The sequence below is a fragment of the Mytilus trossulus genome, chromosome 11 (genome assembly GCF_036588685.1).
Source record: "Mytilus trossulus isolate FHL-02 chromosome 11, PNRI_Mtr1.1.1.hap1, whole genome shotgun sequence".
Classification (NCBI taxonomy): domain Eukaryota; kingdom Metazoa; phylum Mollusca; class Bivalvia; order Mytilida; family Mytilidae; genus Mytilus; species Mytilus trossulus.
The window spans coordinates 55,699,424-55,726,620 of NC_086383.1; the positions used below are offsets into that span (position 1 = coordinate 55,699,424).

At 31.9% G+C, this 27,197-nt stretch overlaps 2 protein-coding genes and 1 long non-coding RNA gene across 3 annotated transcripts; 1 reads left to right on the top strand and 2 right to left on the bottom strand.

The window, feature by feature from the left end:
- The first annotated feature begins 623 nt into the window (after positions 1-623).
- On the top strand, positions 624-4,489 carry LOC134690478 (uncharacterized). Its single transcript, XM_063550448.1, has 3 exons — positions 624-722; positions 2,535-2,866; positions 4,246-4,489. Exons 2-3 carry the CDS (start codon positions 2,535-2,537, stop codon positions 4,394-4,396), a joined length of 483 nt encoding a protein of 160 aa, XP_063406518.1. The 5' UTR covers positions 624-722; the 3' UTR covers positions 4,397-4,489.
- A 2,002-nt stretch (positions 4,490-6,491) lies between these two features.
- Positions 6,492-10,239, bottom strand: LOC134690479 (uncharacterized). Its single transcript, XM_063550449.1, has 3 exons — positions 9,667-10,239; positions 7,555-7,880; positions 6,492-6,718 (listed from the first exon to the last, which is right to left on the bottom strand). The coding sequence occupies exons 2-3, from the start codon at positions 7,878-7,880 to the stop codon at positions 6,568-6,570; spliced, it is 477 nt and encodes a 158-aa protein (XP_063406519.1). The 5' UTR covers positions 9,667-10,239; the 3' UTR covers positions 6,492-6,567.
- An 8,791-nt stretch (positions 10,240-19,030) lies between these two features.
- Positions 19,031-25,720, bottom strand: LOC134691326 (uncharacterized). Its single transcript, XR_010102112.1, has 3 exons — positions 25,562-25,720; positions 21,015-21,286; positions 19,031-19,276 (listed from the first exon to the last, which is right to left on the bottom strand). It is a non-coding gene; the product is annotated as an uncharacterized LOC134691326 (long non-coding RNA).
- Between the last annotated feature and the right edge of the window lie 1,477 nt (positions 25,721-27,197).

The following is a 27,197-nucleotide window of genomic DNA, read 5'->3' on the forward strand; positions in this document are numbered from 1 at the left end:
CTCGGTCTATAGTTTATTAAACCATGCCGGTTGTTAATCTAGGGATGAAATAAAAACCAGTCGAGGTTGTTTGCCAAAAGTATGTATGAATGAAAACTCTGTTTTGCCATGCTCGTTTTTCTACTTTGTGGTATTTAAATATCACTTGATAGTTTATATCAAGTTGCTGTAAAATGGCGTTATCGCAAAAAGTCGGATTTCAAAATCTGTTATTTTGATAATCTATCCAGAAACATGTAATTTGATTATAGTTAACATATGTTTACATATATGAAAAACATTAAACATAAAATATAAAGTTTCGCCCAAGAAAGCATATCCAATTGCATTCATTATAACATTGGTGTAAATATATATATTTCACTTAGGTTTCACAAATTTACAAAAACAAACTATATAACTGTCTTAATTTTTAAATATTATGTCACTGATAAATGTTTATAGCCAAAATAAGTAACGAAAACATCCTGGTAAAACAAAATTGTGTTTGATTGAGTGTTGTACATGTATTTATCTAAACAAGAAACTCTCGTTTTTATTCAGAATTTCATTCCTGGCGTAGAATGTTTTATGTACTACCGTTTATCATGTTTTGTTGTTTTCCTTTGAATAATAATTGCATGCTAACATTTTGAACTCATAATTAATAAACCACCTTCAATATAAAAGAAAGGCTGACGACACGTTAATCCTAAACAGTTTTACTTTCTTGATTCACTACAGTGAGTATGTCGTAAATATAGTAAAATCTAACTTTTGTGTTTTTTATCTAACACACTAACAATAGATACTTAGTTTTATCATTTTCTTTATTTTCGATCATAATATAAGGTATAACGTTTAGCATTCAGTAATTTTACGTTCATTAATCACAACTCGTGCTGTTGTGATAATATGAGCATCACGACGAGTAACACATCTGAAGCAGGATCTGATTACCCTTCCGGAGCACCTGAGATAACACCAAGCTTTTGTTGGGGTTCATGTTGGTCAGTCTTTATGTTTTGGGGTCGTGTTTTGTGTACGTTTGTTTGTCTATTGCTCTTTTTTTTTAGCCATGATGTTGTCTGTTTATTTTCGAGTTCGAGTTACTATCTATTATCGTTCGACCTTTTTTTGCAGTTCTGGAACACTTTAATTATAACGTATAATGTTGATGACCTATAATAACTGACACCCTTTACAATGATGGGTCAATTTTCTATATTTAAAAAAATATATTTAAAACGGTCACAATAAAAAGAAATAAAATAGGGTCAATGTCTTATGAATTTATGTTTATGGTTCATATACGGTTGACATATTTCAATTGTAAAAGAGTTTTTAGTAATCAAACGGACATTCATAACCTGAACCAAATATTGATAGGATGTATTCTAATATGATTGTACTGTGAATATGCATTTAAAACACACCTCTTTTTGCCTTAAAATATATATATTTCAATTGAAAATTGAATACAAATACAAACTTGTCAAATATTTGATTATGATTTCAACTATAATCTACCATGTGTACACCTAATAAATTCTACAATATAATATTACCCTTACAATCCTCATTGTTTGATTTTTACATTGTTACAATTTAATTTAATTAAGAAAACAGTCAGTAGCTTTGACCATAAACATTGATAAAGTACTCTAAAGAATAAACAAACTAAGGCACAATTTGACTGATAAAGTTTACACCCTAGTTTCCTTGTAAAAACTTTATTTTCTAACGAAGTATCAACAATTAGTATGTACGAACTCAGGGAAGATCAGTCGACCACCTGCTAGTAAATGAAAATTAAACTTATCAAACTATATGGTATAGTTTGCTAATGTACGTGTACATATTTACCAGAAATATAAATACAAAAAGCAACTTTAAGCCTTTTCAGGTAAGGATAATTAGGACTAAGACCCTATGCCTATGCCATTAATGCCATTCTAGATTTTAATGAACTTCCTATTACTGGTAAATTGTTTAAAATGGTCTTTTTTATGAAACATTTGTTCAGTTTGCTCTCGTGGTACGCATGTAACGCAATGTTCCAGCTTATGTTTACGGGTTAAACGGTCGCAAACATGATTTAAACCCCGCCCTAATCTATATTTACTTTCCACAATCTTAAAGCATGAATCAATAGTTGCAGTCGGTTGCGTTTTGCCCTGTATTATTAATTCTAGTTAATTGTTTAAGCATACATCGGACTGCTGATTTTCTGAACCTTGTGTCGATATTTAGGCGTGTTTTATCCATTGATTTTTTCTTATTGTTAAATACCGTACGATAACTTAAAGTTTCTTACATCCACGTCCTTTTTTACTAATAGATATTGGTTGAATAGGGCAATAGTGATGAAATGACGGGTAACACAAATTAATCAACCAATCAAAAAGTCATTATGTTAATAAACTACAAAGGACGTGTGGCTGTTTAATCTCATATCAGACAAAACCAGTTTACATTCTTGTCATTCTGCATGTACCAACATTTGGAAATGATATAGTGTGATTTGTTTGTTCATTTCTGTTGTTTTTTTTTAGATGTCATTAACTGAAAGAAAACTTATGCAGATGACACTTTTATTTGTAATTTTGTCGGTTGTCATAGGAACGACAAGTGGTGCTTGTTGCCATAAACCTTTTAATAAACATTGTGCAGATTGCGCTGTCGGGACACCTTGCTGTGGATATCATTCCTGTAACATATTCTGTTGCGGATGTGACTGTCGTAAAGAACCAGCAGGGAAACATTGTTACGGACGTGGAGATACATGCAGATGTTACAGAGACAATTGCAGAGTAAAACGTCAAGTGTCATTTGCTACTACCGATATTTCTGCTTATGAAACGTTTACGGGTTTAGATATCAATAAGTAAGTATAGGCAACACACATTTCTCAATAGATAACTTTTGAGTTCAATGCATTTACGTCAAAATCTTCTGGTTTTTGTGCACATCATTCGTGCGTTTAGGGGCATCATAACTTCCGTTGCAAATTTGAGTATTGGATCGGGAAACTATGATGCCATATTGCACAAATTATTCGTCAAATTGAATTATCATAATTGAAAATCAGCACTGCTTAGGAAATTGTGATTAAGTGCCTACCGAACAAAAACTGTTTCTAGTTTATCCTGCACAATGACGATCACTAAGACGCTTGATGAACGTTAATAGTGCAGGGTTATAGTCCATCCCTGTATCTGGTAAGTGACATCATCAAGGCGTGCGTAATTGACGAGTTTTTCCGGTGATGGAGAAACGCGGAAGTGGTCTATTAACATCAAAAGTTATCATAATGAAAATATGTATTTCTGTTTCTGTTCATTAACAGTTACGTAATACTAGTTTTTCCTTTTATAAATATGAATGATGCGTTATATAGAAAGGGAAACAACCTGACAACGCCAGGGCTAAAAACGAAAAAGAAAAATAGACATATTATGGTACATACTTTATATATAAACGGTCGTTTAGGAAAGTTCTGCTTTCATTTAGAAATTGGCATATCACTTGGCGATGTAGTACTATATCTTTTTAAAAGTAGATAAGAAGTATGGTAAGTCATCGTTCAAAAGATAAGACATATTGTGGTCTAGGGATGCATCATCGGCTCAAAGCATGATAAATTAGACAGTGGTTAATAGAATGGTGGCATTCTCTGAACTCAATTACACACTTATTATATAGAGGCCATCATTCGAAACTAAAGTATGCATTTGTTGATTTAGTAGATTATACCCCTAACAAAAAAATGATTCGACCCTAGATGATAACGTAGGACAATGATAAACACTTGATAAGTCACGTCGTCATCTAAAATTAAAAAGATCGAATTGGTGAACACATGTTCAACACTCGATTGGGCACGTCTTTATGTATTAGGGTATTATTTAGAACTTAATCAGACACTGTGTCAAGGGATGTTTTATATTTAAGAAAATATAATTGCCCTTGTCTGGTAAAGGTTAACTTGTTGTTTTGTCAGAAAATGCTTTCTGAAACTGATTATTTAAAAGGTTGTCTTCATCTGATTTATTATCCGTTAGTTTCCTAACGTACGACAATGCTAGTATTGTAATTATTCTTATTTGTCATGCAGATAAATAAGTTCTTTTTTATATTCGTCTAATAATGTAATCTAGTTATTCTACTTGTTAGTCAATTATAATTTTGAATGTAATTTAGGTAGCCTTTTCATCTATTTAATTTGAAAAAAACATATAATTTTAACTTCATTTTTTTTAAAAGAAATGGGATGATGGAACAATTTGAGTTCAGTAGAGCCTTAGAACAGATGCATATAACGGACAACATGACCGTGTTTCACCATTGGTTAGTCATGGACGAAGATAGAGACGGAGTTATTACCCTGGAGGAATTTGACCGAGAAAAATTATAGTTGTCAAAGAGCATATCCCGATAAAACTAAATGTGAAGATTTTAAGTTCTTTTTAAAATTTTGAAATAAAATCAATGAAGATATTTCATTCAACGTACTTCGTGAACTTAGCATTATATTTTTTTCCTTTTACTAAATACTGACAAGTTCCTGCTCTATAGTTTACATCGGCCATGTTACTCTCGTAAACATACTCGTAAAAAGGTACTGTATTAACACCAATTGGTTCAACAAACTTAACAGACATAATTGGCAAACTTAACTAGGATTCAGCAGACGTAATTACGAACGATAATTTGTACTCAAACATAAAAAATCATACAATCCTAAATATATGCAGTGACTATCGAGGGATGTAAATAAATACAGCAGTAGTGCACCGCTAAATAAAGTCGTCTATCGATTTAAAGAAAAAAAAAACGTGGTAAAAAAATAAACAGAGGGAAACACAAAAACTATAAGAGCAAAACAAAGGAACAACAGATACACTGATGTTCAACAAAACAAATGAAAACAGTCATTAAAACAAACCATTTGATAACAAATTAAAATAGTATCCTCTTTTTTTTCTATTAGTAAATGACACATTAACAATATAAAGCGTGAAAGATATTTCATAAACTGTCTATACATAGTTCTTTAACATTAGAACACAAATAAATAATAAGTGTTTGTGTTTATATCGTACTTTGTATTGCTTTTGATGTCTGTTTTACCAGTATTATACAAAGTACCTTTTATGTGCTTACATTTATCTAACCTTCTGTTATATAAATATAACCTTTTGCTGTCAATAATCAAGTTTTACAGCTAATGATTACATAATGAAAGCTGCATGTGTATTTATTTCGTGTTACTGATAATTACGAATAAGGTGTTGGCAGTGAACATCTTAGTGCCAAGTACAATCTTATGAGTGTTTTTTTTGTGTAATTCGTGTTATGTATTGACAAATATTTAACAGTTTCTGTTTAATTTCTTGAAAACTTTTCTATACGATGATAGTTTCAAATAAAACATACATATTACTAAATGAGCACATGACATATTATACAGTCTTTTCGGTTGGAATGATTTGCATCGTTTGGTTTTCGCTTTTTGTTTCTTTCTCATTAGATTATACCACACAGTACTGTTTATCTAAATGTCAATTTGTCATGACACAATTAAAAGAAAAATTACAGCGAGATATCATAATTCCTGTCTTGTTTTGTTTTATAGAGGTTTGGCAGCCGAAAACCAGGTTTAATCCATCACTTTCTACATACCTGTACCAATTCAGGAATATGACAGCTGTTTCCATTTGTTGGATGTGTTTGAGCTTTTGATTTTGCAATTTGATGAGGGACTTTCCGTTTTGTATTTTCCTCGGAGTTCAGTATTTTTGTGATTCAACTTTTTGTTTTACTTTTCCTTAGTTTAAGTGTTGTATTTCGTGCTTTCGATTTATTTATTTTTTTAATGTCTGTATTGTCTCTAACAGTCACCTTGTTGTTTTTGTTGTTTTATGAATTGTGTTAATGTCGTACTTTTCCGTCTGTTATGATATTTTTGTATTTTACTGATTGCTTTACGGCTTTGGTATATTTTCAACATATTTTAAAAGTTATTTTGTTCATTATTGATTTCGTCATTAAGTTAAAGAAAAAGTTATAAAAAAAAATTAAGGAAAAAAACCATTTGGTGTATTGTTGGAAGTTGTCTCATTGGCAATCCTTAAACGATTTGTATATACAATTGGGAATGGACATATGAAACAGTCCAACCAAAAAAGCAAACAACACTCAAAGGCCACCAATTGGTCTCCAACGCAGCGATAAAATACTATAATAGATTGGTTCATTGATTCTTATCTCATAGTTAAGAATACAGAAATGTTTAAAATTGAGAATGGAAATGGGGAATGTGTCAAAGAGACAACAACCCGACCAAATAAAAAACAACAGCAGAAGGTCACCAACAGGTCTTCAATGTAGCGAGAAATTCCCGCACAAAACTTGTCGGTTTTTGGTGAAAGTAAAGATAAATCGACCATTTCGAATTTAAACAAAGTTTATACAAAAAATTGCGAAGTAATACAATAGTTCGGTCTAATTTAATTTTCAATATCCAATGTTTTCTCCTGTTCAATCTTGACGTTTATGTATAAAAAGGAACATGTTCTAGATCAGCTATAATTTTTCTCTGTCAAATTCTTCAAGACTTATAATCCCATCTTTGTCTTCGTCCATGATTGACCAATGATGAAACACGGTCATGTTGTCCGTGATGTGCATCTGTTCCAAAGCTTTACTAAACTCAAACTGTTCCATCATCCCATTTCTGTAGAAAAAAAATAAGATTTTTTCTAATATTATAGATTCAATCATTTTTTTTTTATTAACTGTTTTGTTCAAAACATACTAACATCTTTGAAAATCCTGCAATACGATTGATTGGTTGCTGATTGCTTAAAGACTTGTGTCAATAGTTAACGTATGTTCAGGAAGAAAAGAAAAAACTAGCAAGTACTATAGGTAGGTCCCGTATTTAAGACCTTCCTGGATGAAAATTGTCGGAAAATAAGGTTGCCATGGGAAAATAAGGATATATTGGATATGGACAGAAAGTTTACCTTTGACCTGACATGACCTACTATCGATTTTTTCAAAGAGTTGTCATAAGATTCATTTACTTTGACATGCTAGTGCTATTAGTCTTAATTGTGTATATTGGTTTTTGACTATTATATTTACAAAAAAAGATGTTTTTCAAAAGACTGCAGGTTAAAAGTTAAAGGTTTGTGTTCTTGTGTTTAATACATAGAAAATATAGGAAATTTGGCGTTAAACGCTTCTCTCTAGATATTTCATTCATTTAACATTGAAACCTATTTTGTTTTAGAAAGTATCTAAATCACCCAGTGATCTCCAATGTTTTAAATGACGCTCAACTTCCTCATCAAGTGCTTCATTCAGTTTGACCTGATGTTTTTCTAAATCGTCAAGTGTCCAACTTATTTGTAATTGAAGCAATATTTTAAAAGGTCTTTTTTTTCATACAAATTAAAAAAAGAACTAAAGAGCTAAATGTAGATATGTAGGATCATAACTTTAAATTTTAATGGGATATTTGTGTGTGTTACTACCAGTTGAGAAATCTGTGTTGCTAAAACTAACTTGTTGATATCGAATCCTAGAAATGTATGATAAGCAGAAACATCTGTAGTATCAAATGACAATTGACGCTTTCGTCTGATTTTGATACATATGCAATTATCTCCACGTCCAAAACAAAGTTTTCCGCTTGGCTCTTTACGACAGTCACATCCGCAACAGAATATGTTACAAGAACCATATCCACAACAAGGAGTACTGGGTGTGCAATCCCAGCAATGCTTTTTAAAAGGTTTGCGACAACATGCGCCGTTTGTCGTTTCCATGACAACGGACCAAATTACAAAGAGAAGCGTCAGTCGTAGAAGTTTTCTTTCAAACAAAGACATCTACAAAACAAGTGAATTCTTATCAAACAATTTGTATTATATCAAATTTGTATTTAAATTTCAGTATATACTGAGTGACGGGAAGGTATACAACGATATGTAATACTAGTACTATCTGATTTGAATCAAAAGATGTAGCGACAAATTGTTTTGGATTTCACTGATGGGAATGCAACCAGCGGTCGGTCTGTTGCTATTGACCTTATAAGTTCTACAAAAATATTTGTATACGCACTATATGCACGTTTCGTTACATATGTAACAAAAAATAGACAACAAGATACCAAAGAAACGTCCAACCTGATAAGTCAAAAATAACCGATGAAGCTATGGCAAACCAGGAAAAGGGCTAAAAGCCAAAGTATGGTACACAATACACAACATGAGCAAATTTTAAAGACCGAACAGGATACTCACCAAAAACTAGGGGTGATCTAAATAAATGTATCCGCTGTCAATCGATTGTTACATCGCCGAATGACTTTCATCGCATTTGTATTTGCTATATGCATAAGCAAGACGACAGACATAACATATGGCACAAGATTTACCTACTTCGCCAGAGCAACTTCTATCTTATGCATGGTTTCCGTGTTTTTCCGTTTTGAGTTTTCTATATAGTGCTTTATAAAATGTTGTTTATCTCTCAATTTCCTGGTTTTTAGTATTTTTGTCATAGCATTGCCGGTTTTACTAAGAATTATTATTGTTTGCTGTTCATTTTGTGTTCTGTTCTGTAGAAAATCACTGCTTACACAGAAGCTAATGAATCAGTATTCACAAAAACTTAGGTAGAAGTCATCCCTTTGAACATTTTAAAGACGCTGTTAAAAATTAGTTTGACTACCACGGATTTGTTCAAGTTTGCGTACAGCAATCGAATCCTGTATTTACATTGTGACATTAAGAAAGTGTGTACCACAGAACTTGCATTCAGCAGTATTTCCAGATATGTATAACAAGAAGAAGACTTCATGACATGCGTTTAAGAAGCTATAGGTTATCTTGTAGTATATAACAATGAGCAAAACGCATTTCGTGAAGAAAGCTTAAGAATGACCAGTCAGAAAAAATGAGAAACAATTTACACGAGAAAACTTGTTGTTTGATAAATGTTAAAACAACAAAATAAAACTTAATATCCTAGGCAGCAACAAAAGCAACCGCTGCATTACTCAGCATTGGGATAGACTAATAAAGAAAGGACAGGGTCAACATTTCTGTAAATGATCAACCATAACATGTGGAGAACATGCACAACATATTGAACATAGGATTTGAGTTTAGGTTTAGACGACAGTCAATTTATAACAAATTAGCAACAAGTTAATGTTCTATCTATGAGTTCGACTGTCCCTCTGGTATCTTTTGTCTCTCTTTTAAAGCATGGCTTACATAATTAACTTGTAGTTCTCAAATATTTTCCACTTTTTGACTTCAGCTACAGATGTAATTCATTCTTGTTCAACGACCAATAACCATAATTAACAGTTTCACAGCACTGATAATCAACCACAATGCAATCATCATTTTCAAACGACAAAAAAACAACTTTCGTTGATAAAACTACCAGACGAGTAACCGCCCTTTTGATTGACAGCAATAATTTACAGAAACTTCAAGTAAGAGGAGTTACATTCTGACAATTTAAAACAAATCGCATTGAATGGCTTACCATTGTGACTTTTTCTGAAATGAGCGACATAAAATAGTTTCTTGCATGTCATGGAAATGAATAGAAACAGTATGTTCAGTTAGTAAATATAAAGAAAATATAGGAACATACCTTACTATAATAGTTACATGTACGATAAACTCACTGTGGTGATTAAAAAAGCTCACAACGTATAGAATAAAATCTCATCAGCTTTGCTATATAAATATATGTGTACACATATTATTATTTATTGCTGTGAGTTCACATAGTTGACATACACTTTATATTTCTTAGGCAACGGTAAAACATGAAATATAGGAAAACATTCCTTGTCAGGATTACAACTCTAAACAACGGTGTTAATCGTTAAAATAAAGCAATGAAAAGCACTAAATCCGTCACAATTCCGGTTCACAAGGATATTGTAGTTAATTCATTTGTCCATCTTGTTGTTAAAGGAAGTACCAGTTCAATATGTTATTGTTGTAATGTCGTGGGAACTAAATGATATTATACAAATGTTTTTGGTTTTTTTAATTTATCACTTTTAGTCATTAAACGAAACATGTTACTAGTCAACTGTAATTTTGCTGTCAAATTCTTCCAGTGTAGTTATTCAAACTTTTTCTTCGTCCACGACTGAGCAATGATGAAGAACTGTTATGTTGCCCATGACTTGCATCTTATTCAAAGCTTAGTTAATTCAAACTGGTCCATCATACCTTTGTTTTTAAAAAAGGTAATAGTTAAGAAAAAATATTTTGAAATATGATTGATGTTCTTAAGTATGCAGAATATATTAAACATGTTAAAGCCATTGAATTCAAAAGGTATTTCTACAACTAGACACTATATATTTTCCAAAGTACAAAGTGAAAATCAAGAATACACCCGAGGACTTCACATGATTTTGTTTAACATACAACACGCAAGTGTGATTATGCAAAACCGTACTGTGATAATGTTCAATCATCGATTTAATTTACTTATATTGTTTGGAACGTAAATCAATGATAATCGGTTTTTTTCAAAAGAAGTAGGATTTCATTTATATAAAAGATTTCTCCGGGTGTGGGAATTTCTCGCTGTATTGAAGACTTTTTGGTGACCTTCTGCTGTTGTCTGTTCTATGGTCGGGTTGTTGTCTCTTTGACACATTCCCCATTTCCATTCTCAATGTTATTCTATAAGTTCACTGGGGTAAAGCTGATGACCGTAACTGCATTCACGGTCATCCCAAGATGTCAGCTGAAAAATTAGGTCAGTTTTTTTATTGTCTGTTAAGGTGTTTCTACATAATTTTCTTTACAAAGCATACATTGGTACGATGTAAATTTATAAAAGATTCACACGGAAGTCACAAATCTCTACCGAGGAACGTGTATAGAACGGGAAATTGGATTTGAAAAATTCGCTAAGATGACCGTAAATCATCTTTAAAATATTTTCAAGATGACCGTAACATATAATAAGGATGACCGTGATTGGTAAAATGATGACCGTAATTTCGAAAGGATGACCGTATTTATAAAGGATGACCGTAACTTTCATAGAATAACCGTCATTTCTAAGAAATATCCGTATTAATTGTATTAACTTTTTTGTATCAAATAATTAATCGTGTTGTTGTAAGACGTATTTATCAGACAACATTATCATAAAGATAGACAAAAAATTGATGACCGATAGATATAGGATTATTGCATGCAGTGCTAGCTTTGATTTCCTTAATACAATTTTATTAATGTAGTTATTGGTTAGAACAAATAAAAATATGGACCAAATCAAGTACACCTTTTAGGGTGCGGTCGACTTTCGTTACTCTGCACGAGGTATTTTGAAATTCATGCCAAGAAATTGCCTTGAAATTCTGCAAACACCCCATAGAGCAAATTACATGGATGATTAATATTGACCATTTGGTATATGGCTGTGTTCTAAGCGACACGTACATGAAGGTCATAAATTAATTTGTTGAATGAAATCAAATCTTTAAATACTAATTGGTGCCGTAGGAGGTCGACCGGAATTTTTAGCGAGGATTTCTTGGCATGGAGTAACAGATAGAAAACTCTGGGTTAGAATTTATAGAACAAAAAATAGGCATTGGCAAATATTTCATGTATATTTTGAACACAGAGAGAATTATCCCGACACCCTTTGCCAAAACACCCTTCTTTTTTCTCTTTTGTGCCTTCGGACTTTATGTTTTGAATTGTAGTTTCACTTTCCATATCCGGTATTTATTCTAATGTTAGCTCCACGTGGTAAAAATCACGTGATGCAGGAATATAGAATCTTGGAGATAGGCTATTCCTTTCTTTTCGGGGCGTATACTCCAAGCAAACAACATGCATGTGTATAACGGCACTGTAGATTTTTGTATAGAATAAAGAAAGTTGCCGGTCCGGTACGTGAACAGATTGGTTAGAAAGCAAGGTTTTAATTTTAATTAGATTGGAAAGCTTAATTCGAGGATTGAAAATACAGAGTACAAAAAGGGGGGCGGAGAGGTGTTCAACAGGGAATATTTTTATCTTATGAACTCTACATTTGTCCAAAAAGGTTTATTATTATTTTTATTTAATTAAAAGAGAAAAGACGAATGTAAAACCAATCGTGACTGGTCTTTCTACCTTCCTCCCGTACAGGTTGGTTAGAACTTTTGGTGAAAAATAAACACTAGCATATCATAGAAAAGCAAGTGAGTAATCTATGTTTCAAATTTTACAACAAAAATCTCTTTAGGCTGTGGATTTTCTGTAAAAATCATGGTTTATTTGCCACACAGTGCTATTTTTCTATTAAATGCAATGCAACAATAAATAATAATGCTTTGCATCAAGTTTCCCCCTAGTATATGTTTAAAATGGACTGTATCTATTATTCATTATATCTGTAGTTTTGATACAATTGATGTTTAAAAAAAATTCGTACAAAAACTGCTACAGAAGGGTACATAAACCTTAAAGCATGACAGGACCTTTATATATGTAAAAGTTATATAAAGTCTATGTTTGAGAAAAAAACCTAACTTAACTGGTTTTTGAGTTGCATTTTTTTTTAAATATGCAGAAGATAGCAAAATAAACAGACAAACGAGTTTCATTTAATACGGTCCACTGAGTTACACAGTTAAAATCACATATTGTTTGCAGGTGTCTATTTTCTATAGTGTCCATTTAAATCAAAACTACTCAGAACATCGATTATAATATTTACTATCATTTTCATATAAACTCAAAATACGCCAAATAGTTAAAAAGAACTAACCGATCCCCTATCGCGACAAACTCACCAAAAAAACAATGCATACATATATGGATATTTCTTTCAATTGACGGTCATCCTTTTAAATTTAGTCATTCTTTATAAATTACGGTCATCATTAACAAATTAACGGTCATCTTTTAACCAATTACGGTCAGCCTTGTTATGAATCGCTCATCCTGTTACGGTCATCTCGATTACGATTTACGGTCATCCTAGCGAATTTTTCAAATACAAATTCCCGTTTTATACACGTTCCTCGGTAGAGATTTGTGACTTCCGTGTAAATCTTTTATAAATCTACATCATATCAAAGTATGCTTTATAAAGAAAATGATGTAGAAACACCTTAACAGACAATAAAAATACTGACCTAATTTTTCAGCTGACATCTTGGGATGACCGTGAATGCAGTTACGGTCATCAGCTTTACCCCAGTGAAGTTGATAGTAAGTCAATAAAGAAACATGAAATGCAGAAAACAAATTAAAGTTGTTTATATTGTAATAGAAACCATAATAATAGAAAAGGTTATTTTGATTTTTTGATAAATGAGAATATCCACTTTATAAATTTAAAGGACATAGATAAAATAAAATATATACTCAACCCAATTTCACACATCCAGGAAAATAATCTAGGATCCTTTAAAACAGTCTATTGAACTGAGGACAGAGGACTCTTAAAATATATACTTTTATTGTGTATATTAATGATCTTTATTTATGTTGTGTCACATACTATAAATATGTAGTTTTATGGCAATAAAGATTTGAATTGAATTGAATTGAATTGAATTATGTTTATGGTATATGAGTAATTGAAAATTTGGCAGCAAATTATGCTCTCCAAATTTTTCACACATTAAACATCGAAATGTTTTTTTTCATAGAAAAAAAAAGAACAGTAGTCATTTTTGGGTATTACAGTAATAAAACTAGAGGGGTTATTTATGGAAATTTTTATAAACATTTATAAAAAAAGGTTATAAACCTCAATTTACCTCGTTGAACTAAACCTTGTCTTCAATTATCAAACGCGAACACAACACCTTCTTATTTTAACTCATTTTCGTTAGACAACGTATAACAAATGTTAACAAAACGTAAAGTACAGAAAAGGTGGTATCATCCCTCCTTCTTGAACATGTTGAAAGTAACATAAAAATGTTCCTGAAGATTGTTTACACATGGTGTACACACTGAAACCTGTCGGAATATTTACGGTTAAAAACTATGTTAAGATATTGAATGAGTGAAAATAGACTCATCATAGATACCAGGATGAAAATTTTTATATTTACGCCAGACGCGCGTTCCGTCTACAAAAGACTCATCATTGACTCTCGAATAAAAAAATGTTAAAAGGACATATAAAGTACGACGTTGAAGAGCATTGAGGACCAACATTTCCTAAAAGTTTTGCCAAATACAGCTTAGGTAAATAAAGGCAACAGAAGTATACCGCTGTTCAAAATTCATAAATCGATAGAGAAAAAACAAATCCGTGTTACAAACTAAAACCGAGGGGAAAGTATCGAATATAAGAGAACTACGACACATCAGAGACACAACACCGAAACGTAACACATACAAAAACGAACTTTAATGTAACAATGGCCATTTTACTGACTTGGTACAGGGCATTTTATGAAAAAATGGTGGGTTGAACCTGGTTTTGTGGCATGCCAAACCTCCCGCTTTAATGACAGTGTTAATTATAACATTAAAATTGACAACATAACACGACAGCTAGGGTTACAATAAATAAACAGATAAATGGGAGAAAATATAGGACATAGAAACAACGAATAATAGCCATCAAAAGGTAACAGGTAAAAATATATTTTTATACGCAGACGCGCGCTACGTCTACACAAAACTATGCTCAGATATAAAAAGTTTGAAAGCAAAAACAACTACAAAGTTGGAGATCGACGAGGACCAAAAGTTCCAAAAAGTTGTGAGGTCAGTGTTATCCGCCTGGGACAAAAACATCATCATTATCAGGAATAATACATAGTTCTGCAAACAGTGTTTTTTTTTTAAATGACTATATAATAGATATACATGATTAAACTGAAGTAGTAATCTATTCCTGAGGTAGAAAAGCCTTATGAATTCGTTGCCATAAGACAACATTGAAGCCAAAACTAGTGCTCTTCAATTAGGATAAGTTTCTACTCGTGCCGCACTCTTGATGCTCCAATAAATCGCAAAATGTCTAGTTTATAAGAATAATACCAGACTATAATACCAAGTGTCAAAGCAAGTTTGTAATGATGCCCTTTTAAATTATTACCCACTGTGTTGTAGAATGCCTTACAACTTATTTTATAAAATGGAAAAATCAAAAGGTCAAACAAATTTAACGAATGGAAAACAACTGTCATAATTCTTACTTCGTACAGACATTTCCATATGAAGAACATGGAAGAAAGTCGTAAACTATGTAAGAGCTGATATTTAGTGGAAATTAAATTATACATCCTAATCTATTTGAAAATTCTAACGCATGAATTACAAAACTATTATTTTAAATATAAGGTATGTTCTGGAATAGTTTAAAAAATTTAATCCACGTGAATCTAATCTCAATACTTATTTCGTAAAGAAATACCCGGCTGTATTATATATCATTCGAAAGCTTATTATCTGTACTTTTTGTTTTGTTCGGTCTTAAAAAAATCGTATGATCATTTCCGTTAAATCAAGGTCAAAGGTCAAGATTAAACTTTCACAATTTTGGTGATAATTAAGAAAGAATCTTTAAACTGATTCTTGTACGATAAAATTTCACGAAAGAATTTATGACACGTATAGAACATGATACAGCAGTTATAACTGAAACAAAAATGTGAGGTTAGTTGCGCAATGTTTGCCGAAAAATGCAATTTTAGGTAAATAATCTTTTTTTTTTTTTTATCACAAATCCAAATTTGTCTAATGTTATCATTATTTGTTTGCTAAAAAATCAAATACATCTAGGTGATCTCAGATGCTCCATAGGGTAAGCAGATCCTGCTCCACATGTGGAACCCGTCATGTCGCTCATGTAAATACTTACCTGGTGATAAGTTTTGCACGGTAAATAAGTTCATTTGCTCACTGTAATATATATAATCAATTCGTAATTATAATACATTAAACCACAATTTTTTAAACGTTCTTTACTAAAAGAAATGTGACCGATATCAAAGAGACATTCAATCTCTTAAGTTGGATACAAATTGCGGAGCCATAACTGTCAACCAAATCGTAATGGCGTCCATTAAATTTTCGAAGAGATGATTTCAACTTCGCATTATGAACTCTAGTTAAAAACCAGGTTCAACTTAATTACCATGTTTTCTTACATGTCCTGTACCAAGTCAGGAATATTGAAGTTGTTACCAAAAAGTTCGTTTCTATGTTTTGGCGTTAGTTTTTGTTGCACTTCATCAGTGTTCCTGTTGTTCCTTTGTTTTTCTCTTATAGTTGATGTGTTTCCCTCGATTTTAGTTTGTTACCAGGATTTGTTTTCTCAATCAATTTAAATCTTTTGAATAACAGTATACTACTTGTGTCTTTATTTAATAGTGTTCTTTCGAGCAGCTACCCTCTGTCAAGTTAAACATGAAAGTAAATACAAGCTCTGGAATAGCGTATCAATTGGTAGATATATACTCCAGATGCAAACGCTGCTTGAATGCTACTATATAGAAATAAATTATCTCTTTTGTCGCAAAGTTTTGTTCTCAACCAGCCCTCAACATCAATTTCTAGATATGTCCTATTTCATTTTCAATGGGATATATGCGTTCAAACTTTTGAAGAACACACGTTTTTCAATATTTATGAATGAATTCTGTGACATTTCAGTTTTAGTAATCAGTTTTTGATTTGTTTAATGTCAATACCTATTTCGTAAAGAAAAAAAAAGTGTTTGTATTTATAGGCGAGTGTAATTTTTTAGTATGGCTGTTACAATACACATTGATAAGTCGAGGTTTCATCCCCTTAGTATCCAGCAATTGCATGATGACCGCATATATCTTTTACCGTTAAATGTTTTCACATTCTTGGGAATTTGTTTTTTAAAATCTTATATTGACTTCATACACTGTTTATAAAAGAAGTGCTTAAAATCTGTGTTTTCGTAGATGGCGGTAACATGGCATTGTGCAACTATAATCATATAGTACAGATGTTGAGCTTTAGGTTGACATATAATTTAGCCGTATGTTAGAAAGGTTCATTACAAATTTAAATTTAATGGTAAAAGGCACTCCACTATTATATCGTTCTTTTGTTTTGTTGTCTGTTATACCAGTATTATACAAAGTACCATTTCTGTAACTATTGTTAGTAACTTACAGTAATGTATCTTTTTGCTACATTGTATGCCAATGATCGAGTTGTGCCTCTCATGGGCACATATTCCTTAAACTAGCTGTATGTGTATTTATTTTCTTGTTATCTGATTTTTACGAATTACGTATTGACAATGAAAATTCAAGAGCCAAGTGCGGTACCTTAACAGTGGTTTTCTAGTGTAATTCGTAAAATGTATGTTATTAGAAAATGTTGTGCCGTGGGCAAATATTTAACAGTTTCTGTTTTTTTTCTTTAAATTTTGTTAATGGTTTCAGATAACACATCCATCCAACTAAACGAGATCATGAAACATTGTACAGGCTATTCGGTTGGAAAGCTTTCTATCTTTTGGTTTTTACTTTTTGGTTGCTTTCTTATTAAAGTTTACTGCATAATTCTGTTTATTTGAATGCCGATTTGACATCCAACATATCAAGTATGAATTCTATCTGCCATGGCCAAACATTCCGGTATTACGTAATTCCTGTCCTGTCTTGTTTTGTTTTATAGAGGTCTGTTTTGCTTTTTCGTTGTACAAGTGTTGTATTTCGTCCTTTTTAATTTTTTTTTTTGTTATTATAAATCATCTTACTGTATATATGGCTTTATTGGTGTTGTTTATTTCGTAGTTTTCCTTTTGTAATGTATTTTCTGTACTTCTTTGAGTGTGTGATTGTTTGATCGCTTGATATCTTTCATGTTAAACTATTATGTGTATCATTAATAACACATAAAATTGATGAAATAAAAAAAAGAAACATGTTATTTAGAGTCGTGTTGAAATTTGGGTCATAGGCATTGATACCACGATTTTTAAATGTAAATAATACTACAATAGATATGTTCTGACCTCAAATTTAAGAATTAATTATGTTTTGTTTAAAAAATAGTGTGATTATGTGGTGAAAGTAAAAGTAAATTGAACATGTCATTTAAAGTCATATGAAACGACTGACTGGTGCAAAAGAAATGTTGATCCAATTATTTCACCAATGCATGTATACATCATAAACTAAGTCCTCTGTGCACGTTTTTTTTTTCGCAAACATATCGTATAATCGTCATTTTTTTTCTTTCTCTCTCTGTTATGATGTGAAAAATGGCATCTACTTCATTGTCGTATTTGAAGCCGTAATTTACCAATTGTCACCTGATAGTAAACATTGATCTCGTGTATAACATGAACAATCATATAATAGTTTATTTTAATGACAGAGTCATGCGTATTGCGAGTACCCGATTTTTACGAGTTGGTCACGCGAAGGTCATTTGTATACTGATGTATACATTTATATATTGTTATGCTTTTACTTTTCTACACTGGTTAGAGGTATAGGGGGAGGGTTGAGATCTCACAAACATGTTTAACCCCGCCGCATTTTTGCGCCTGTCCCAAGTCAGGAGCCTCTGGCCTTTGTTAGTCTTGTATTATTTAAATTTTAGTTTCTTGTGTACAATTTGGAAATTAGTATGGCGTTCATTATCACTGAACTAGTATATATTTGTTTAGGGGCCAGCTGAAGGACGCCTCCAGGTGCGGGAATTTCTCGCTACATTGAAGACCTGTTGGTGACCTTCTGCTGTTGTGTTTTTTTATTTTGGTCGGGTTGTTGTCTCTTTGACACATTCCCCATTTCCATTCTCAATTTTATGAAAATATGTCTGCGAATTGCTTCCCGGATGCAAGCAATTAAAAAAAGTGTAAAGTTCTTCTAAATGTGGACGACTTTAAAAAAAAATCTTCAGAAAAAAGTATATGTACATAAGTTTTAAAAGGAAAACTACCCATTTATTTATTAAAAACATATGCATAATTTTTATTTAATTTGAGGTTTGATATGACTTTAAGACAAATACAATTAACAAAGTTATGCGATATCTGTTTAATTTAATTTCAAATTGAACGTATTTTTACTGTTCAGTCTTCACTTTTAGTTACAAAAAGAAATATGTTCTGGGCCATCTATAATTTTTCTCGATCAAATTCTTCTATAGTGATAAGTCCATCTTTATCTTCGTCCATGATTGACCAATGGTGAAACACGGTCGTGTTGTCCGTTATGTGCATCTGTTCTAAGGCTTTGCTGAACTCAAACTGTTCCATCATCCCATTTCTTTACAAAAAATAAGAGTTATAAAAGATATTTTGAAAAATAATAGTTCAATCATTTTGTTGTTCATTAACTGTTAAGAATGCACCAAAAGGAATGTATATATTTTTTCATATATATGTATAACACTGGTGTAAAAATATTCAGTCGCCTATCACAATTGCATTATACGTATATATGTGCAATAATTCTGATACGCAAATTAAGTAAATATGTATGGGTTACAATGTAGCAAGATGAAGCTGTTGATCATTTGCAGTAAAAGGCCGGTTGATTAGTATTATTGTGTAACAAGATAAAAATATTCAGATTCTGACCTATTTCATTTAATATATGGTGATACAAGGACTTGTATTTTTGTCTTTCTATATCACCAATAAGTTTCTAATCGACTTCTAAATGATGTCTTCCTACATCATCAAGTGTCTAATTGAGGTTTGACTGTTGTCCAACTATATCGCTAAGTGTCTTTTCGTGTTTAGAATGATTACCTCCTGCGTCAGCAAGTGTATTAATGAACTCAAACTGTTCCATCATCCCATTTCTTTACAAAAAATAAGAGTTATAAAAGATATTTTGAAAAATAATAGTTCAATCATTTTGTTGTTCATTAACTGTTAAGAATGCACCAAAAGGAATGTATATATTTTTTCATATATATGTATAACACTGGTGTAAAAATATTCAGTCGCCTATCACAATTGCATTATACGTATATATGTGCAATAATTCTGATACGCAAATTAAGTAAATATGTATGGGTTACAATGTAGCAAGATGAAGCTGTTGATCATTTGCAGTAAAAGGCCGGTTGATTAGTATTATTGTGTAACAAGATAAAAATATTCAGATTCTGACCTATTTCATTTAATATATGGTGATACAAGGACTTGTATTTTTGTCTTTCTATATCACCAATAAGTTTCTAATCGACTTCTAAATGATGTCTTCCTACATCATCAAGTGTCTAATTGAGGTTTGACTGTTGTCCAACTATATCGCTAAGTGTCTTTTCGTGTTTAGAATGATTACCTCCTGCGTCAGCAAGTGTATTAATGAGTTTTAAATGTCCTAGTACAGTGTCTAATTGTGTTTTGTATCATGTCTTAGTACTTCGCTTAAAGTTTGTTCATATTTTGAATTATGCCCTACTACATGTTTCTTATACAGTTTTGAATGATACTCAGCAACATCGATCGTCCAGTGTCAAATAAAGTTGAATGCTGACTTTCTACACCACTTATTGTCTTATAGAGGTTTGAATGATGCCTTACAATACCGCCAAGTTTTTCATTGAGTTTCGAATGATGCCCTACTGCATTACCACGTGTATAATTTAAAAGTTTGGAAGGATGCTCTACTTCATCGCTAAGTGTCTTTGCGTGTTTTGAATGGTGAACGCCTTCATCACCAAATGTTTAAATGAATTTCAAATTATGTCCTAGTGCATATCAAAATGTCTACTCGTGTTTTGAATGATGCTCTTCTTCTTTGCCAAGCGTCTACTTGAATTGTGAATGATGTCTTCCTACATCACTAAGTGACTTAACCATTATTAATTTAAAGCAATACTTTCCTTATGCGAAAAAGTAACGTCATTCATTGAAAAAAAATGCAGATAAATGTTAACGGACAGCAACAATACTACACCAAACCATGACATATATGAAGGGTGATAACTTTTGATGTAAATGTGAATCATTTTTTCAACTATCGATAATTGTTTGTTGATTGTACTCACTTGTTGATATCTAGGCCAATAAACGTCATATATGTAGACCTATCGGTAGTATCATGTGACAATTGACGTTTTCGTCTGCCGCCGCATCCCCCCTTACGACAATTGCATCCACAACAAAATATGTTACATCTTTTATATCCACAGCAAGGTGTTGGTTTAGTGCAGTCGCCGCAACGTCCTCCGCGTTTACGACGACAACATGCCCCGTTTGCGTTTTCCATGATAACAGAACAAATAACAAATAGAAGCGTCAACCGTAGAAGTAATGACATCTACAAAACAAAGGACTTCATAAAGAAAAGATCGTACTATGGATATAAACATTTCTGTATATATTGACTGATGAGATGGTAAACAGTAATATGTCGTTCTAGTTTTGACTGTTGGGAATGTACACAGCAGTTTTACTAATAAGTAAGGAAACTTCAGCATGTCGTTCTAGCTATGAATAACGGTAACTTAAACAGCTATTTTACTGGTGTGAATAAAAAAGCGAAATGTCGTTTTGGTTTGACTGATGTGAATATAAACAGCAAAATGTCAGTCTAATGTTGTCTAAAGGGAATTGCAACAGAGATTTGACTGATTAAAATGAAACAGCGAAATGTTTTTTTTCAATTTTGACTAATAAAACTCTGAACAGCAACATGTCGTTCTAACTTGGGAAAGTGATCAGAGATTTAACTGATTGATGTGAATGGAACCAACGACATTTCGTTCTAGTTTTGATTAGTGGGAATGTAAGCAGCGACATGTCTTCTAGTTTTGACTGATTGCAATGTAATTTGCGATTTGACTGATGTGAAAGGAAACAACGACACGTTGGTTTTTTTTAAATATAATATTTAAATGTTATAAAATTGAGAATGAAAATGGGGAATGTGTCAAAGGAACAACAACCCGCCCGTAGAAAAAAAAAAACTACAGCAGAAGGTCACCAACAGGTCTTCAATGTAGCGAGAAATTCCCGAACCCGGAGGCGTACTTCAGCTGGCCCCTAAACAAATATATACTTGTTTGTTTATACACGTAACATACATGCACGTTTCATATGATATTATCCAAATGTTGGAGATACAAATCCGGTATCTTTTCCTCGTCTGTGTCATCACCAAAAGAGATTTTTGTACTTGCCATGAGCAACAAAAGATACACCATATGAGTAACAGGGTCTACCCACATCTGCTCTTTGACACATATCTCGTTTCCGTTCTCAATTTTGTTCTTTTTTACATCAGTCAAAAAAGTTAGTAAAATTCCAAATTGGGGGCTTTAATCTTATTTTTTGGTAGAGTTCTTGTGACGTTTAGTCTTTAGTTTGACATGTAGTGTTTTGTGTACCATTGCTTGGCCTTTTTTTTTTAAAGATTTTATATTTTTGGCATACATAAGTTATACATTCATATTAATTACACCGATTGAGTTTGCGTATAAAATATTGATAACATTGATAAAAATACATCAAAAGTCCCCTAAAGACACACTACAATCTACACAATAATTTATCTTTACTCAGTATAATTGACATTTAATTTTTTGTACTTTTAACACCTGGATTACCTTGTAATGTGTCGGTCAGTGATTTTATAGGTAACATGCTCGACATTGTAAATGCGTGTATTTTATATTTCTATTGTTGGATGTATAATGTTCGAAAAATGAAAGGAAAGTACAAATTATTAAGTCACTCACTAATGTATAAGATTTATCATAAGTTTTATTTCAGCTGCAAAATTTTCTTTTTTGGAAGATAATGATTTATTCATAGATTCATTTAAAATTCTCAGTTCCCGTTTTGCATATGATATGATTGACTGGAAGTAAAACTTTTAGACTGATATTTGATTATATTCCTACATTTCCAAATAATCAATTTAACTGTATTCATAATCGTATTAGTTATGACATTGTACTTTTTGTTGTAATCGTACATTCCTAGTATGATAAGTTCTTCGCTCAATGGAATATATACTGTGTTATTAAGTACATTATATTTTTTAAGCGCATCAAAAATGTGTTCCAAAACAACCATTATAATGTTACAGGTGTGAAAAATGTGTGTGAGAGTTTCGTTTCATTTGATTTGCCGATTCTAAATAGTTTTTGCTCCGTATAGATAATGTTGTGAAGAATTTTCCGGCTAATTTGATTTGCTTTCCTAGAGGATATACATTTATTTAAATTTATCCAGATCTTTTTCCACGGTAATTCCGAATTATACTGAATATTCCATTTTATTTGACAGTTTGGAACTATATCTAAATTTAACGTATATTGGATTAATTTCAAAGATATCTCACTTGGGATTACTACTTTATTCTGTTTATCATAGAATTCAAATATATTTTTAATGTAATGACCATTTTTTTTTGGGGGGGGGGGGGGGGGGTTCGGGATCAACTTGAACATTTTTTAGTCTGTCCTTTAACAATTTTGGAAAAGCTTTTTTCAGCCTTGTCCATTCCGAGATCCAGTTTCTTTTATCTTTAAGAATATTGTATATGAAGTTGTCACTTTTGTTATTTTTCGTTTCTTCAACCCAAGTATCTTTTATTGTATGAATTCCACTTTTTCCGAAGTTAGCGAAAAAATAGGTTTTTTGTTGTATTGAATTTTTATGTTTCCAAAAAGTTGTTGGTTTAGGATGTCGTTTTTATTTATTGGACTTTGTATACTTAAAAATTTTGACCACGTTTTTAAAATTAACTCAAGATAGTATTTTGGAAAATTTTCCATTTGTAATCCTCGTAGATCCGAACACTTAAAAAATTATCACAATTATATTTGATATCAAACTTCTGTAGCCACCATTAGGCTATTGTGTTCCAGTTATCGGTTTTTGATCTTAAAATCGTTTGCAAACTTTTGATTTGTTTGGATTTACTGAACGAGTCTATATTGATTATACCAATCCCTCCTTTCTCTACCGGTAAGCAACACACGTCCCTTTTAATTAAATTTACTTTTCCCTCCCATATAAAATTCCACATGACATTGTTTATTTCTTTTTTATATTTTTCAGGTATACCTCGCATTTCGATTTCGAATCCTATTTTAGATATAATCAATGATTTTAATATTAAGATACTGCCCTTCAATGTTAGATCACGAGATTTCCAAACCTCAAGACACGCCTTAATCTTCTTTATTTTTTCTAACCATATATCTTTTATATCAACACTGTATCCATGCATAACTCCCAATGCTTTAATTGGTTCGCTTGACCACCTAATTTTTTTATATTTTGGTATTCTATTTTTCCAACGACCCAAATATACCCCTACAGTCTTTTCATAATTTATCTTAGCTCCCGATGCTTTCTCATATATTTCTTAAACCTTGAATGATTCCTCGATTGATTCCTCTGTTCTATTAAAAAATTGTGTATCGTCTGAAAACATGTTAATCTTAACCTCTTTCTTTTCATTTTCTATGTTAGGGTGGGGTAAATTTATTCCTTGAATTTTTGGATTAGCCCTAATTGTGGCTGCCATCGGCTCTGCTTGTAAAATGTAAAGCATCGGCGATATTGGACAGCCCTGACGTATTGGTCCAGAAATTAGGACGTATCTTGATAGAAAACCGTGAGTCACTATCGCTCGGGCAAAAATAATCACGAATATAATGCCTACCCATGTCAAAACAACCAATTAAATATAACTTGCATCAATTATTTCTTAAGCAAAGTCAATATCAATTCGTGCCAATTATCTTTAAATTCAAATATCGAAAGTTAAAGATAATTTTCCATGAATGTATTATACACCGATGGCATTTTTCTTTAAGGTCTTTAAATCTGTACAAAATCATTACAGCTGTACTTTTTGTTTTCTACAACAGTATGCGATATTTCTGACATTTTACCAACCAGATTATAAATGCTTTAAGTGACTTACTTTAAACTTGTTATTTCGGCATAGGTTGGAAATTAGAGGGATAAATACAAAGGACCCGAAAACCACAATCAAAGTCATGGGGAGGAAAAGTTAACTCTCTTCAATTTTCATCAAATGTTAATGTGTAAAAATCTACATTTGTAATTTATAGATAACGTAACCACTTCCTGCTAAAAATCAATAAATTCTCGATTTTAAATATTTCACTTTTAACAAGAAGGTAAGTTAATTCGTTGTTTATGTACTTACCAGTTGTACGATTTATGTCAGTAAATTGTTTATTTATTACAATACACTTTTCAAAAAACAGATATGTAAGGTATAAATAATCATGTTGACTTCGAATTAAAAATGTATAAAGCACAAATATATCATTAAGAAAGTATGCGTAACCACAATCGAAATTAAGAATTACAGAGTTGCAGGGTTGCAGAGTTACAATTTTCGGACGTTTAATAATCGAGTTCCACTTTTACAAATTGAGAAATATTAAGTTGGAATTTCAGACTAAAGGAGTTACATACTCTTACAATTAAAATAATTGCTATGTTTGAATATTTACCCTTTGTATTTCTGTAACGCCTCGTGTTGATATGAGAGAACCAATAGTATCAAGGATAATATATAAACTAATAAGTAAAATATACTTACTTTTGAGAATCAACAAACTCACACCGTTTCGAATAAAATCTCATCAGCTTTGCTTTTATACAAGTGCTGTTTAGTCATTGGTTCACAAGGTTAACATGAACTTATTAATCAAAAGAAAACGGCCACATGGTATTTACATAAAACAGTCCTTCTTAGAATTCATGTGCTTGATAAAAACACGAGTTTCTCGTTAAAACAAGGACATGAAAGAACTTAATCAAACACCAGGATGTGTTTGTTTGTTAGTTTATATATATATATATGTATCATATTTTCCCTCCGGTTTATATGATCCGTTCATCCTATATTGTCTCTTAAAATTCAAGAGTCAATCTTAAATTGAGAGTAAATTATATGGCCTTCCAAATACCGTTTCGATCCCTAACATCACTGAAGAGACATACATTGTCGAAATCTAGATCTGGTGTACTAAAGAAATATTGACACCGAATGTTTGTGGCAATACATCGTAGCCACAAGTTAACATTTTTTTCTTTCTTTCTGTGACGTATTAAATTTATATTCAGATCCATTTTGTTACATCTTGTGATCAATTTTATTTGGCAATCGTCAATGGCAGTCAGCAGGGTTATAGAACATCAGTTGTTCGACCTGTTAGTCAAATGCGTTTTGTTTAAATATACTTTTTCACTTTTTGGTCTTTTGGAAAATGTTGTTTGTGCTGTTTTTAGACCCTTCTACAACGAAATTTGTTTGACATGCACACGTATAAAAATTGCGGTTTTTATCCAACGCAATCATAGGTTTGAACGTAGTTTTCAATTTAGACTCGTTTATATTTTTTGTTTGGGCATGTCTCATATTTTCCCTCCGGTTTATATGATCCGTTCATCCTATATTGTCTCTTAAAATTCAAGAGTCAATCTTAAATTGAGAGTAAATTATATGGCCTTCCAAATACCGTTTCGATCCCTAACATCACTGAAGAGACATACATTGTCGAAATCTAGATCTGGTGTACTAAAGAAATATTGACACCGAATGTTTGTGGCAATACATCGTAGCCACAAGTTAACATTTTTTTCTTTCTTTCTGTGACGTATTAAATTTATATTCAGATCCATTTTGTTACATCTTGTGATCAATTTTATTTGGCAATCGTCAATGGCAGTCAGCAGGGTTATAGAACATCAGTTGTTCGACCTGTTAGTCAAATGCGTTTTGTTTAAATATACTTTTTCACTTTTTGGTCTTTTGGAAAATGTTGTTTGTGCTGTTTTTAGACCCTTCTACAACGAAATTTGTTTGACATGCACACGTATAAAAATTGCGGTTTTTATCCAACGCAATCATAGGTTTGAACGTAGTTTTCAATTTAGACTCGTTTATATTTTTTGTTTGGGCATGTCTCATATTTTCCCTCCGGTTTATATGATCCGTTCATCCTATATTGTCTCTTAAAATTCAAGAGTCAATCTTAAATTGAGAGTAAATTATATGGCCTTCCAAATACCGTTTCGATCCCTAACATCACTGAAGAGACATACATTGTCGAAATCTAGATCTGGTGTACTAAAGAAATATTGACACCGAATGTTTGTGGCAATACATCGTAGCCACAAGTTAACATTTTTTTCTTTCTTTCTGTGACGTATTAAATTTATATTCAGATCCA